This window comes from Alligator sinensis, unplaced genomic scaffold, assembly GCF_000455745.1.
Source record: "Alligator sinensis unplaced genomic scaffold, ASM45574v1 scaffold802_2, whole genome shotgun sequence".
Lineage (NCBI taxonomy): Eukaryota > Metazoa > Chordata > Crocodylia > Alligatoridae > Alligator > Alligator sinensis.
The window spans coordinates 142552-158696 of record NW_005843022.1 but is presented as its reverse complement, the minus strand read 5'-3'; the positions used below and the strand labels follow the sequence as shown (position 1 = coordinate 158696).

The window sequence follows — 16145 nt, the reverse complement described above, 5'->3', positions numbered from 1 at the left end:
AGGAAATGCGCAAGGCAGTGGGAAAGATCATTGTACTCAGTATCTTTGTTCAAAGCCCAGTGGAAATTGTTCTCCACTGCAGCCCCTTGGTTCATGGTAATTTTCCAGCATGGGCTGATGTAGTAGCTGACATAATCTTTCTGTCTGATTGTTTGCTTTTCTCATGTCTCGGTAGCTCTACACTTAAGCTGCATTTTCCAAATGTGACTCTACTTTTGGCTCCTCCCAAAAGGCTTGACAACTAGGTCCCTGAAAGATATCAGATTGAATGTATCCCAATATACTGGTCACTTTTTGAAGTCTTGTCACAGATTATAAGAGAAAATGATCCTTTGGGGTACACTGCAAGGAATGCAAAGCTTCTTTAGTTTCCTTGGAAAATACCAGTCATAAAGCAAATCTGGATAACAGTCCTGCATCCGTTGAGGTCCATGTCAGCAGGATTATCTTTTTCTATTGACAGCAGCCTCAGGGCCCAAAGGAATATTACATCTCTTATGTTAAATGGTGATATACTTTTGAATAGGCATGTTTAGATTTCAGAAGTCAAGCTGCTCCAGCATTATCGTGTTGGGAAGAAAATATATAAGGGTTCTTGGGGAGGGTTGTAATAATCCTTTACTTGTTAAAATTGCAAGTGTGGTGGATAATGGTGAACTCAGTCCTGTTTCCTTGATACAGCCTTGTAATTCTACTTCTCATTTTACAGTAAAGATTACTTTCAGTGCAGTTGCACAGATATATATCCAGCAGGAAGTGATTCAGGACCATTTATTTCAATAGAACTTCTGATATGGAGTGTACAACCAGGCTTTGGCCACTAATGTCATTTCCATATCCCTTCCAGTGGTTAAAAATGTTGCACAACCACCTAATTAATCCAATATTTTGCACCATTTCAACAACAGTGACAAAATTGTCCCTGGCACTGGGGAGAAGGTGTAGTAAATCCATGCAAAAATTTGTTCATGCTACATTAAAATGTTAAAACTCTTGGTAGAACTTTGTCATTCTTCACTTGCGTAACCATTTATTCCTGCACATCGCCATCTATTGAACCATGTTTTCCTTCGCTTCATGCCTTCCCCTACATGCCAGCGCTAAAGAGGGAGGAAGAAAAGAATGTTAAAACAATCTGAGTCTGACAATGAACTGAGCTCCTGAATTTTGATTTTGGGCGCCTGAGGATGAATCCAATCTGAATGTTTAGATTAAAAGAAAGTATAATTGGTTGTGTTTTTATGCTAGACATGTGCACCTAATTTTTTTCCCCGCTGACTCAGTTTTCAGGTCTCTACATCCTTTCCTTCATCGTTATCATGGTGGGCTTTGTTCTTTATTGTTCTACTTCAACTTGGACTGCAGAAACCGTCTCTACCAGCTTGCCCCAACCAGCCAGTACTGGGCTAGATAACCTTGGACTAAAACTGGAGGAAGATGACCAGGAACCCCCTGCTGCAAGCGTCCAGGTCACTCAAGAAGAAAACGGGGTGGTAAATTCCAGTTAGAAAATCAGCAGTGTTTCAAGCAGAAGCCTCTCTACTGCCAGAATTTTCCCTCAGATATCAATATGGAGAACTGCCTGGTTGCGAAGAGTGTGTATCATGCTGCATTTGTTTTAATACTCTGAATGGACGTTAAGATATTTAAAAGCCAGATGTTCAATCAGAAAAGCAATATTGATTTACTCTAACAGAATATCTGTCCCTAAAAGAGAAACAGAAAAACATTTTAAGTGGAAAGTGCCTCTGGGAAGTGATAGAACTATGTATTCAGGAAGTTTGGTTAATTTAACAGCAAATGTTTGGGGAAAAAATGAAGCCAAAGCAAACTCTTAGGTCACTTGCTGGAGTAGGTATACGTTATTTTTCCTCAAGGGTGCTGAGTGTCTGCTTGTCCCATTCATATTAGTGTTGGTTGTCCTCAAAATCTTCTTTGAAAGAGACCCTTAGCACTTTCTGGGGTCTAGCAGTGCATGCAATAATACCTGCCAGTTGATGGAGGACTTCATCTCTCTCTTGGAGCTATTGGGCAATAGTACTAACCCCCCAGAAAAACATAAAGTGCATCTAACAGTGTAGTGGATGACATTTCTGCCTCCCCTTATTAACCCTTTCTCTGGAGCAACTGGTACTGGCCAGAAAATAAGACGCTTGTTTTGAAAAAAATAAGGTTTTACCATTTTGTTTTCATTCCACTTCAGAATGAAAATGAGACCTTTCCTCATTTTTCATAGGGTATCACATAGAGGAAGAGCGAAGCGCCCTGCAACACAGCTCCCAAAATACCCCATAGGCCATTTATTAGCTCAGTTGGAATGTCAGAGACATTTTCAGTGCTCCACTGTACCTGGATCCGGGCAAATTGGGGTAAGCGCTCTATTGAGGAACAGCACGGACTTGGAACCTCAAGCCTCTCTCAGAAAAATCCATTCTAGACCCAAGGAAAACCTTCCCAACTAAGTTGTTATTGAAATAGATATATTTATGCAAAAAGCTTTGCTCCTGACTAAACTGACAGCAAACATGTAGTTGGGAAATACCCAGCCAGCTCTTGTAACAACAGCTTTAGTTAATTGTTAATGACTTTTGCGAGACTAATTTGTATCTTTCCTACATACGTGCCATTTTTAAAAATTATTAACCAATGATTAAAAGTGATGTGCCACTCTATGAAACTGAAGCTTTGACATGGTTTATCTACTCCAGGGGCAGACCTTTAGCTGGTGCACATGTGATTAGCTCAGTTCAAGAGAGGGAAGTGACATGAATTTGCAATAGCTGAAGAGCTGGCTCTGAAGTTGTTTTTCCTGTTGGAATTTCACCTATTTTAAAGATCATTTTTTTTATAATTTTACTGACCAGACTTACTTTTAACCTCCAAGTTTTGCCTTAGATTTATCTAATAAGTAGCTGATTATCAAATGAAAAAATGTTTTTGTATTCTTGTAGTTTATTTAAGCAAAATGATTTCTAACCCAGTATTTTTTAGAAACCACAAAATAAATAGTCAAGATATATCAAGGTGACACTCTTAATTAGTCATGCACATGAGGATTAAAGAGCTGCAAACATTTTGTGAAAAGCTTTGGGACCCATTTTGTGCTGCCTTACATCATGTGTCATTTACATCTGTGCAGTGTGAATGCAAAATGTTGCCAAGTCAGGATCTAAAGGTGAATGTTGCAGAACATGGCATGTAATAATTGCTTACTTATGTGCTGTAAGCATATTGCGCTAGGATTTACTTGGTGTGGCCACAAGGTGGAGCTTCAAGAACTCTAACAAAATTCTGGCAAGGGTTTATTTCATAATCAAACAATCACATTCCTTAGTGTGTTGACACATGCCATATGCAGTGCAGGATGGAAGAGGCTGCATAATTGTATTAATTTAGTCATTCTGACAACAGGAAAGCAAGACACAAAAGAACAGTGATCCATATATGTGAAAGGTACTTGTAGAATCATTGTTCAAAGAAAAAAGACAGAAGGCTGCACACCTAGCACCTAGAAGAGTTCTATGTTTCTACAACAGAAATGCTACAAAATGTGCTGTTAGTTAGGAACTGATATAGATGTGTTGAAAGGAGGTGACTGCACCAGTGGGAGAATGGTGAGAATAAAAGTGGGTTAGCTCTTCCATTTTCAGGTTTTTCATAACGGTATAAAATATTGGGAGACTTGTTTCTTTGCTACTAAAATATTTCAGAAGAACACGGAGGCTATCCCATTTTTCTTTGTCACAGAAGCCCTCCCACTTGGGGGATTACAGTGATTTTCAGGAGCAAGGCTAAATGGGGGAGAGAGAGAAATCCAGAGATTTTTCTGTAGTGCTGATTTATGTAAGCTCTTACTCCATGCTTTAAAAACTTGCAGTGGATGGGCCAGGCAAGAAGAGGTGTCCATGCTTACATAGAATCTGAATTATTTGCGGTGAGATCCATCTGTTTATTATGATGGATGCAGTACGCCAAAGGGTAGGAAGGGTAGTAGAATTAGTGCACAACAATCAGAAATATCTGGGGAAAGGAGCTGTCTTTTTTTACTTGAAGTTGGCCAAAGCATGTGGCTGCCCAGATTGTGTTGGAAGGAGATGTTGATGGAGTCTTTGATGTATCCTTTCCAAACTCAATATTTCTTTGACTCTCAATATTTGGTTCGCTGATGACACCAAACTCTGGGGTAAAGCATCCACACCTGAGGACAGGAGGGTGATCCAGGCTGACCTGGACAGGCTCAGGAAATGGGCGGGTGAGAACCTGATGGTGTTTAACACCAAAAAATGCAAGGTTCTCCACCTTGGGAGGAAAAACCTGCAGCATCCTTATAGGCTCAGCAGTGCTTCTCTGGTTAGCACTATGGATGAAAGGGACTTGGGGGTCATGATTGACCACAAGATGAATATGAGCCTTCAATGTGATGCTGTGGCTAATAACACAAGCAAAACGCTGGCTTGCATCCATAGATGCTTCTCAAGCAAATCCCGGGACATCATTCTCCCCTTGTACTTGGCCTTGGTGAGGCCGCAGCTAGAGTACTGTGTCCAGTTTTGGGCTCCACATTCGAAAAGGACATGGGGAAGCTTGAGAGAGTGCAGAGGAGAGCCACGCGCATGATCAGAGGTCAGGAAAACAGACCTTACGACAACAGGCTGAGAGCCATGGGACTCTTCAGCCTGGAAAAGCACAGGCTCGGGCAATCTGGTGGCCACCTATAAGTTTATCAGGGGTATCTATCAGGATCTGGGGGAACATTTGTTCACCAGAGCGCTCCAAGGGATGACAAGGTTGAATGGCTATAAACTCCTGCAAGACCTTTTCAGGCTGGACATAAGGAAGAATTTCTTCACTGTCTGAGTCCCCAAGGTCTAGAATAGCCTGCCATCGGAGGTGGTTCAAGCACCTACATTGAACACTTTCAAGAGAAATCTGGATGCTCATCTTGCTGGGATCCTGTGACCCCAGCTGACTTCCTGCCCCTTGGGCAGGGCGCTGAACTCAGTGATCTTCCGAGGTCTCTTCCAGTCCTAATGTCTATCAATCTATGAATATGCTTTCTGAGGCTTTTATATGTAAGCCCATTAATTAGGACAGGAAGTAAATTTTTAAATGAGTCCTATAAGAGATGCAGCATCCACATCAGACTTCTTATTTGTCTCAGGTGATTATTAGAGAATGAACACTAATGCTTTAAACTTCTTCCATATGTAAATCCAACAAAACCTTGTGCAGAGTCTGTATTTAAGAACTTTAAAAATGGCATCAAGAAGGAAATAAACATCAAATACATTCAGAAGATTTCAAGCTGAAACACTAAATATGAAAATGTCTTAATTATAAGTAGTTATTACAGTCTGTCTCTACAGTGAAGAGTTAAGGTTTTCTGGAATGCACATATGGGGTATTTCCTGATGGTGCACTTTCTGAATTTCCTCAGTATATAATGCTTGATTTGGCATCTTCTGTAATGTATTTGCCCTAAAATTACTGATATGCAATCAGTGGCAATTTAGTGTAATTATGCCTGGAAATACAGATAGATGTATGTGCAGACTCAGTTGAATTAATCAGACTGAAATCTTGCCAAGTCTAATATTGGTAGTTTAGAAATTTTTGTAAGCAGGGCCTAGCCTTATGCAATATGCACAGAATAGAAATATAGCAGACCCAATATCCCCCCCCTTTCATTTAATTTGTAGCCAATAAACTTAAATCTGCATAAAATTCATGAAAGTCAGATTACAGGCACAAGCAGTTATGGGTTCATTACTCCAAAGCTTTTTTGAAGCTGAGCTTAAAAATACAATTTGCAATTTGATTCAAATTAATTGAGCCAGAACATCTCTTCAAGATGCAGTAAGATGAGACCATGGCAGATGTAGTATGTCATCACAGACCTAGACTGTAGCAGAGGATTTATTGTTAGGACAGTTCTACCTCACAGACTTGCAGAGCTGTAGGTTCCTTGGGCCAGATTCCTAGCTGTTATTAACCACCAGAGATCCACTGAAATGATATTGCCTCCCACCTCCCCCCAGCCAGGAAAGTATATGGCCCCCAGCTTATATTAATGGTTGCAAGCAGTGCAGTTCTACTGTTGTATGTGGAGTCTCAGTGTGAAAATGAGAGTAATTGGAAAGATGGAATGATTCATCTTTCTATTATTTCTTTGCATTTTATGGGGACTGGTCCCTCTGAATTATTCCCTTCACCTGTTTGGACTTATATTTATTTCTCATTTCCAAAACTGAAAAAAATGCCTAAGTGAAGAAGCAATGTTATACACTTTATCACAGATGACAGAATAATTAGCCCGTCACATGCTGATTTCATTTATGATTTTTTAAAATTATGTTATCTTGGATACCTCTAAGATACCAATTATAGCAGTAGACAGCATATTGTAATCTGTACTGTGTATATCTGTACCACAGCCCTGTGAGGTAGGGAAGTCTTCTTATCCTTACCTGTAAAGTGGGTACCAAAAGATACGAATGGTTAAGTGACTTCCCCAATATCACACAAGAAGTCTATCTTAGGGACTGAACCCCTGTCTCAAAAGTTGTAACATCACACAATTGAGATGCCAGTCAATTTTCTAATGTTCTTGCAGCTGGGGCATCGTGCCCTTTTTCTTAGCTTACCACTTTTTTTTAAAATGAGGTAGGAGGGGATGCATCTAATAATCATATCCATTGTCTGAAGCATAGTATATTTGTTATGTTGGGCCAAAATTAAATGAGTGGCATGATAGCTGAACAGCTACTTATTCCTGTAATAACAGTCAGTTTTCTCTTTTCAGTGAGTTGTTTTGTTGAGGGCAAGACAGAAAGCAACTAGGTACAGGTCCTTCTCTTAAAAGCACGACTAATAGACATATACAATTGCTGGGCAAATGGTTGTCACATTTATTAATCATATGGTAGCTGGGGGAGAGGAGGAAGGCAAACTTTGTTTAAACAGCATGTGAGTGCTATATTGAAAAGAAAAACATCCAGCTGTTTCAGATTTAATTGGATCTATGTGGCCAAACTAAAAGGTGTGTGCTCTTGTCTCTCTTGATGGCTTGGTGGCAAGGATATCAGAAAACTGCCCAGCATCAAGCTATTGTGATGTGTCTGGAAAATTCTGAGTGCAATAATATTTGAGTGTGACATTTTCTGCACTGGAATTTGAGGAAGAAAATAAGCTGTTAGGTATTAGCTATTTTAGGAATTTTGACCTTCATAGTACACGCTCTTAGTTCTGCATGATGGGATATTTCAACAAACACATCCGTTCTTGTCAGCAGCATTCATGCACTATATGTTGTTGGATAGTTTATGGAGTTTTCTCCTAACTTGCAACTATCTATTTAAATCCCTGTAGGAAATCTGATAGGACAAGTTACACCCATACTACATGACTGATCTGGGAACAATTTGGAACAGTCAGATCCTGTTTCTGAAAAAAATGTAAAGATTTCAGAATTGTATCAATCCATCATCAGAATTTTCTCCATGTAGCCTGAATACAATGTAAGGACTTGATCCTGCAAGGTCTTACCAGACCAGTGGAAGTGATAAATGCAAAAGTAGTGCAGTATCAGGCCCTGCAATAGTTTTGTATTTTAAGCTACCGGTAGTTATTGTTTATTTGTATTAGAGCAGCAACTGGTGACCCCAGTCAAGGGCAAAACTACCTCTACTCAGCACTCACATGTGCCCAGCCTGCAGAGTCTACAGTTTATGTAGAGAAGACAAAAGATATATTACCCCCATTTTACAGCTGTGGTAACTGAGGTATAGAGAAACTTATAGGAAGGCTTTGGAGAACTGAGAACTCAGATTTCTAGTGTCCCAGAGCAGTCATACATCAGTCACATGCCTGCTCTTCTTCCCTGGATTCAGTTTTTTTTAATCTTTTACTTCCGTAAGATGTTAGACTATAAAAGATCACAGTTTAACACAGAGTCTATAGCTGGGGGCCAGAAGGGAAGTCTGACTTCCTGCACAATGCAGGTCAAAGCACATGTCTCCCCCCACCCCCGGTCATTTCTGCGATAAGCCACAATTTTGGTGAAGCTAGATCATTTCTTAGAAAGATGTCTGTTCTGGATTTATAGCCCTCAAGTAATGAATAGTTTTTCACACTGCAAGTGTGTGGCTCAGTGTGTTAATTTCTCTCACTCTCATAATCTTTTCTCTAGTCTGAATTTGTCTAGCATTGTGCAATCTTAGAACAGAACAGTGTCTAGAGTTTTTGCCTATGTGCAAGGTGTTAGCTGGTAGGGTACAGTATGAGTGGCTGGGCAGCTAGAAGGAGTTATCATTGGGAGAGGCTAACTTACATCCTCACTGCTTTCATTTTTGCATTTGTAGCTACCACTCACATGTCTGTTCTCAGTTGCTGAAACACTTGCAACCCGTAGTGTAAGAAGGAGTTGGGTGACTGGGGCCCTAACCCAAGGTGCTGGTGATGGGAGTCAGAGCAGCAGCCAGGGAAGGGGTGGAGGTCAGAGCAGCAAGCAGGAAGGGGTTGAGGCCAGTTCAAGGGCCAGGTCAAGTCAGTCCTGAGGCTGCTGCGACTGTTGGGGCATCTTAGATACTGTAACAACCCTCCTCCATTTTGATGAGGTTAGTTGAGTTACCTTACATTATTGGTGATTTTTTGGGCTGAATATTCTTTGGACTGGTGCCCATCTCTTTTCCAGATATGGACGGCCGTTGACTCGCAGGGAGCTCATCTGCCCTTTGACACGCCTTGTTTTTAGTCCTCCTGGGTGTCCACACACCCTCCTCACCCAGGCAAGCCCAGGTGGGGGAGAACTGATTTAGTCACCAATAACCTGACCAGGGAACAGGCTGTACTGGTTTACATGGTACCAGAGAGCAGACCAAGAGAGGCCTGGCCTGACAGGAGTTCAGGGGTAAGTGTTACTTAATTCAGCATATGACCTGGTGGGGATGGGATTTGGCGGCAAAGGCTGCAGGGGGCATTAACTTCCAGGCTGGTGACTGCATTGCTGACACTTCCCCCTAGTAGCAGGAGCACCTCCCATGCTGTTGGATATTACTTTTAAAAGCCATATTTGATGTAATTTAGGAAATAAAGATACTTTTATATAAATAGCAAAAGCCCATTTTGTGTCAGAAGTGACCCGGAGAAGGCCTCATGGGAGCAACTCCAGGTTCATACATAAATGAAAGCAGATTTATCCTGTGTCCCCAAACCTTGGCTAGATCTACTACAAGATGCATGAGCCAAAAATCAGTCTTTTTTTTTTTTTTTTTAGAAAATATCCATTGAAAATTAAGCCAAAATGACTTGCTTTCTGGGATCTTAACTTCAGACTGGTGTAAGATATTATATACAAAAAGATTAAAGTTGCAAAATAAAACTAAACGTTTTGGAGTTTTAAAGTCCTTAAAAGATTACATAAACAGTTACCAGCAAGAGCAATGCTCTCTTAGTTTCTTGATCCTATAGAACCCAGTTCTTAGATACACAGCAGATTTATAATTGTGAATTTGGTCTTCACTGTGGTGTATAAAGGGAGTGTACACATGGCATCCAGGTCTACACAGGTTATAAATCACTCCAATCTTGTGTAGAATTACCTGAAGAACAATCAGAAGTGTAATAACACTAGTTAGTTACACTGGTACAGGTGTTGCATGTCTACAGCTTATCCCAGGGTAGCTATTTGCTCAAGGTAAACTGGCTATTACTTGGTCCCCTGCCACCCAATGTCAAGATGCATGCAGCTGAGCTATGTTAAAAGAAGTGGTTGTCCACTCCAGATCCTAGTGTAATTTACACTGGCATACAAAACTGGTGGTAAATTACACCAGTGTACACACTTCCCATGCCAAGCCCCCACGAAGTATGCTGCATGTCCTTTAATACCATCTACTGGCATAGATACAGAGCACAACTTTAACAAAGATTGGACATTCAGAAAAAGAAGCATTCTATTCAGCATCTACATGGCCAATAGAATGGTTAGAAATTGTGTTAAAATGTATAGACCAGTGCGTACGTTTTTAAAAAAAATCCTTAATGCAGCTAAATATAGACCTCCATCAGATTGGTGGCAGGAATCCATGCAATGTAGGGATCAATTCCTTGATCATTTTAAATTGTCTGTTCAACCCACTAGAGCTACTTCATCCTATAAAGGGTTGAATAATTTTTGCTCAAGATCCCCAAAGAATTTATCTTCAGTCTAAAACTGGACTTGGAAAGTTAGCCTGAAAAGTAAATGGAAATAGCCCATTATAAGGAAATGGTGACTTCAGTTAGAACTGTTCTGGATTGCATGTACACTGAGAGTAGCTAGTGATTTCTGGAAAAATGTACAGGTGTAGATGTATACTTGGTATGCAAGCTTTGCTGTATTATTCACAGTGTAGCTTCCAATTTAGTTGCAAGGAGACTTCTATGCTATATAGAGCTAAAAAATTCTCTCCAATTTGTCTTTCTCTGCCATTAGTTTAAGTGCCTGTTGGACGTGCCTGAAGAAATTACTTTCATTTAATAAAGTTTATATGTTGCATGTGTTAAAAAAAGAAACCCTACTGGGTAATCCTATCTCTTGTAACATCTGTACATTAATTTGTTTCTTGAGAGCAAGAGTGATTTGTAACTCACAACGTAACTAGAGTAGCATGACTAAATTAAGAGGAGCATTCAGGCAGTAGGAATGCAATTACAGTATAAATGCACACCATGCTCATGTAATATTAAGGTTAAGAAATTAGGAATCAGTAGACACAAAATTACGGTTACTTCATTAGTGGCCTTGAGGTCCAGTTGTGACTAAAAAAAGCTTGTATTATCTTCTACATGGGCAAATGTTAGCAAATAGAAAATATCATTGGGATACCTATTTATTTTCTGCGTACAGATTTCAGTTGTCATCTTAGCATTGCATCCTGAAAATATTCATGGAGATCTGGCTTTTATTTTTGCTTTTTTTTCTACTCTAAAATAAGTAACTGGAGATGGAACATACAGTTGTTCTTTTTGCGTCAAAGCATACCGAGAACAAGCAAAGGGCACTCTTACCTCTCAAGGTCTGGCTGCATGAGCCACCTACCGGTCCCATTAATAGTAACTATTAGGTGTTTCTACTTTACAGAGAGATTCATGTTGGCAAGGACTGAACATTCTTCTGAGGCTTATTGGAACTTCATGCTCCTTGTCCTCCCACCATTCCCATGTGCCGACAATTACATGCTGTTGGTGGGTGGGTTTTGTCAGGATCTCAGTTCCCAGATAATTGTATTTGTGTCCTCAGGTTCATACTTAGATACACAATCCCTGGCAGAACACAGATTCTGCCCCTGGATTCACAGTTGCACAGTTGCACAGATTCTGCCCCTGGATTCTGCCCCTGGATTCACAGTTGCACAGAGGGGAGGGAGATAAAGAACACGTTGTACACTCCGTACAATTGGGCTCTTCATCCGGGTAGTGGCGTCAATGATTCATAAAGTACAACAATCATGAAAACTTTATAGGTCAGCTTTTGTTTGTGCAACACCTGAGGGTTCTTCATGACTGAAAGCACTCTGTGATGTAAGGTACTGCAAATTTACCCTACGTTTGACTTGACACAACTTTACCCTACGTTTGACTTGACACAGCTTTAGGTGCATGTCTACACTGGGTCACCAATGCTCCGGAGGACGGAGCATGTTTCACTTGCTTGATCTCATTTGCATGAACAGAACTCAGGAATGTGGCAGTGAAGCCACTATTGCCTGCTCTTGAGCCTATAAGAGCCTGAATTCTGCTTCTTTTGCAGTAGTTCAGTACCACTGATGAGTCCAAACCTCTGTGTCCTCAAGGCCACCAGAAAACACTAGGAAAGCCACAAATTCATGTCAGTCTTCTTCATTTTCTTCATCTTTTTCCTGCTCACCTCAGTACAGTTCCCCCTTTTTCTTGTTCAAGTTATGTTTGACTGCTAGGAAGAATAACTAGCAAGGATGTAGAAAGGAAAGCAACAGGCAATTCCACTGTCTGCTAATCACTTCTCAGACGACTCAAACAGCAGTTTTCCTGTGGAACTGAAAAGGTGACTTATGATTTCAGTTGTGCCTCGGGTGGTTCCTTAGAGTCACCTGCAGAAATATCAATTGAGCTCTTGCTCAGGGGAGCAAAACCTGAATGCAGGGGTGGGGAAGAAGGGGGCAATTATCATAGAATCATAGAAAATAAGGGTTGGAAGGGACCTCAGGAGGTCATCTACTCCAACCACCTGCACAAAGCAGGACCGTCTCCAGCTAGACCATTCCAGCCAACACTTTGTCTACGCAGGTCTTAAAACCTACAAGGATGGAGATTCCACCACTTCTCCAGGTAACCTGTTCCAGGGCTTTACTATCCTCCTAGTGAGAAAGTTTGTCTTAGTATCTAACCTAAATTTCCCTTGCTGCAACTTGAGGCCATTGCTCCTTGTTCTGTCATCTGCCATCACTGAGAATAGTCCAGCTTCATCCTCTTTGGAACCCCCTTTCAGGTAGTTGAAGGGTACTATTACATCCATCCTCAGTCTTTTCTTCTCCAGACTAAATGAGTTCAGTTCCCTCAGGCTTGCCTCAGAAGTCATGTGCCTCAGCCCTCTAACCATTTTTGTTGTCCTCCGTGGGACTCTCTCCAATTTGTCTATATCCCTCTGTAGTAAGGGAGCCTAGGACTGGATGCAGTACTCCAGATGTGGCTTCACCAGTACTGAAGAGAGGGGACTAATCACGTCCCTTGATCTTCAGGCAATACTCCTACTCATGCAGCCCAGTATAGCATTAGCCTTCTTCAAAACAAGGGCACACTGTTGGCTTATATTCAGCTTATTGTCCACTGTAACTCCCAGGTCCTTTTCTGCAGAGCTGCTGCCCAGCCAGTCAGCCCCCAGCCTGTACTGGTGCATGGGATTGTTCTGTCCTAAGTGCAGGACTTCCCATTTGTCTTTATTGAACCTCATGAGATTTCTTTTGGTCCAATCCTCCAATTTGTTGAGGTTTCTCTGAATCCTAACACTTCTCTCCAGCATATCTACTATTCCCCCCAGCTTGGTGTCATTTGCAAACTTGCTGAGGGTGCACTCCATTCCATCTTCCAAGTTGTTGATGAAGCTATTGAACAAGACAGGCCCCAGGACTGACCCCCAGGGCACTCCACTTGATACAGGCTGCCAACTAGACATTGAGCCATTAATTACAACTTTTTGAGCCTGATGATTCAGCGAGTTTTTTATCCATGTTACAATCCATTCATCAAACCCATACATTTTAGCCCAACATTTTCTTAAACTCTAGGCTCTGTCATAATGAGCATTAGCCAAAGCTTGTGTAACCCTTTTGCCAGGCACCAGATGGTAGCAACAAGGGCTGAGTTCACCTTAGGGACTTTACACAAATTGATTATCTTGGCTTGAGTCCCCACCCAAAAACCTGGGAAAATAATTCTGTCTGGGTGTTTCAATGTGAAGAAATTTCCTCACTTGCAAGCCACATCAAACTATAATGGGGTTTATTAATGGGGGAAAGGGAGATGGGTTGACAAACAGATTTAAGGCCCTTAATCAATCAGTAGGCCCCTCAACCCACTGTTAACAGTTCAGCACAGTCAATAGGTTTAGAGTTCTCATTTAGTGACAAGGTATGAGAGCACAGGGTGGACAGTGTAGTTAGTAGAGCTAGTACAGCTCTTAGCCCAAGGTTTCCTTTGTCTCCCCATAACTGGGAACTGCTCAGCCACTGCTATTGCCACACTTTGCCATGGCTCCTTCTGGCTGCTCACAGCTGCTGCTCAGTACTGCTGCTCCTTGGCACGAGTCCTCTTCTGGTTGCAGAAGCAACCCAGGTCTCTTAGATGCAGACTCAGCTCTTTCAGGATCTAGAAAGTACAGGCTTCCACCTGATCTGCTAGCACCCTAAAGATTTCTGCTCTTTAGGACCCAGTGGGTAACAGGCTAAGACTGGACCCACTAAAAGTATTTATACATTACCAGCACTCATCCCTTTCTGGTTGGATGGTGGGATTCTTCTTTTCTTATTAAATTTCATTTCAAGAGCCAAATCAGTTCTGAACTCTACTGGGCAAGCCCAATAGTCAACTTCCAAATTTTGACTGAGCAGAGCTCAATCATTCATGTCTGTGTGGCTCTACCACTAGATAAGTATCCTCCCTCCCAGACTCATCAATCTGGGACTTTGTATACTCCCCAAATCCATGGCAGACATCCTACATGTAAGCCTTAGGGTTTAGATACTGCCTAGTTTCACTTGCTTCTATCCAAAAGGCCAAGGAGTAAGCCAGGGGAAAAGTAGGAATGCTTTCCTCCATTACCACGAAGTTGTGTAGTCAAGATTCCCACATTTAGGGAAACTCACAATGGTCATTCTGCCTGGAGTGCAAAGGACAGACCTCACCCTGGGAAAACCACCTTGGTGGTTGGATGGTGAAGGTTTTTGTGTGTTGTTTTTTGGGGGGTTTTTTTGCAATAAACCCTTCTTCCAATCTATCTACATCACAATCACACAAATGACTACCTCAAAGACCGCCCCCCTTCCAGTGGCAACGCGTAAAGGGTGTACAGGGGTGCATGTACACCCCCTGACCAGCCACGCTTGCCATTTAGGCAATGGGCAGGGGGCGCATGCAGGAGCGCTGGTGCTCCCCCTGTAAGTGCCGGACGATCACTGCAGCCGTTCCCAGAAGCAGTCGCAGCCACTCCTGGAAGCGGCTGTGGTGATCAGCCACAGTGATTGGCCATCACAGGATTGGCCACGGGGGGATCCCCCCCTTGGCTGGCAGGATTGGCCACGTGGGGAACCCCCTCGGTCGATGGAACGGGTTGCAGGGGGGGCATGTGCCCTCCCCAACTAAGGTGGCACAGTTGCCCATGCCCCCTTCCCCCATCACCTGTTAGAATTCCAGTCTGGGCCCTCCCCTCCTCCTCTTATGAATGATTCCTGAGCTGAGAGTCCCTTCACTTTAGACTCCCACACACTGACCCCCTTCAGCTTCATTACTCAGCTTTCTCTTTATGGTATATCGACTCCTTTAGGAACTTTGTAGTTTTAGAAGGCAGGGCCAGTGCATCCAAACCTAGCTCTCCCCGTCTTTTATATTAAAAATGTTAAAAGCAGTTAAAACATGTTATCACAGGGAAAACAAGTACAAAAGAGTCACTGATGCATACCAATAGGGGATATGCAGATAAGAGAGACAGTCTCTGTAATCCAACCTTGCATACCAATAGCAATATGCAAATACAAGCACCACGAGCTTTCAAATATCTTGGCCATAGGGCATGCTATGATGTTTGCCAGCTCTTTTAAGACTCTGGGGTGTAATCTGTCCAGGCTGGCAGACTAATGGGTGTCAAGCCTCTTGAGTTGTTCTCTCACTTGATTTACGTCAATTGTGGGCCCATCTCCTGAGCCCTGGTTGCTTTGCGTCCTTTCTAACAGCGTGACCCCCTTGGGTAGGTGGAAAACTGACACAAAATAATCATTTAGGAGATTGGCCTTTTCTTGGGCATCAGAGATCAGCTGCCCCATTTGATCTTGCAGGGGGCCAATGTTGCTTTTGTTCTTCCTCTGACTTCCCACATATATGAAGAATGACTTTTTGTTATCCTTGATTCCAGTGGGGCCACTCAGTCCGCCGGCAGCTTGCCCCCTGGCCATGGGAGATGCAGGCAGGCTCCGTGGGGGGTGAAAGAAAGAAAAAGAAAAAAAAAAAAGGATTGGTCGTACCCAGAGAGTCGTAGTGGATGGGTCAGTATCGACCTGGAAGGGTGTGGGCAGTGGGGTCCCACAGGGCTCGGTCCTTGGACCACTCTTCAATGTCTTCATCAGCGACTTGGGCAAGGGAGTGAAATGTACTCTGTCCAAGTTTGCGAATGGCACAAAACTGTGGGGAGAAGTGGACACACCGGAGGGCAGGGAACAACTACAAGCAGACCTGGACAGGTTGGACATATGGGCAGAAAACAACAGAATGCAGTTCAACAAGGAGAAATGCAAAGTGCTGCACCTAGGGAGGAAAAATGTCCAGCATACCTACTGCCTAGGAAATGACCTGCTGGGTGGCACGGAAGTGGAAAGGGATCTTGGAGTCCTAGTGGACTCCAAGATGAACATGAGTCG

The 16145-nt window shown here is 42.4% G+C and overlaps 1 protein-coding gene across 8 annotated transcripts in view; it reads left to right on the top strand.

Annotated features, from left to right (window-relative positions):
- SLC35F2 (solute carrier family 35 member F2) overlaps positions 1-16145 on the top strand; it is a 53549-nt gene that overhangs the window by 22966 nt on the left and 14438 nt on the right. Inside the window, exons 8-9 of one of the 8 annotated variants that reach the window (XR_003092043.1) lie at positions 1284-1595; positions 2237-3061. The exons of 5 other annotated variants lie outside the window; for them this stretch is intronic. Coding sequence is in view for 2 of the 3 variants with exons in the window: in XM_025193157.1 (XP_025048942.1) it covers positions 1284-1508 (225 nt within the window). In the remaining variant the exon portion in view is untranslated. Of the gene's footprint in view, positions 1-1283; positions 3062-16145 lie in introns of those variants that run through there. 2 more of the 8 variants (XM_025193159.1, XM_025193157.1) reach the window with 2 other exon arrangements.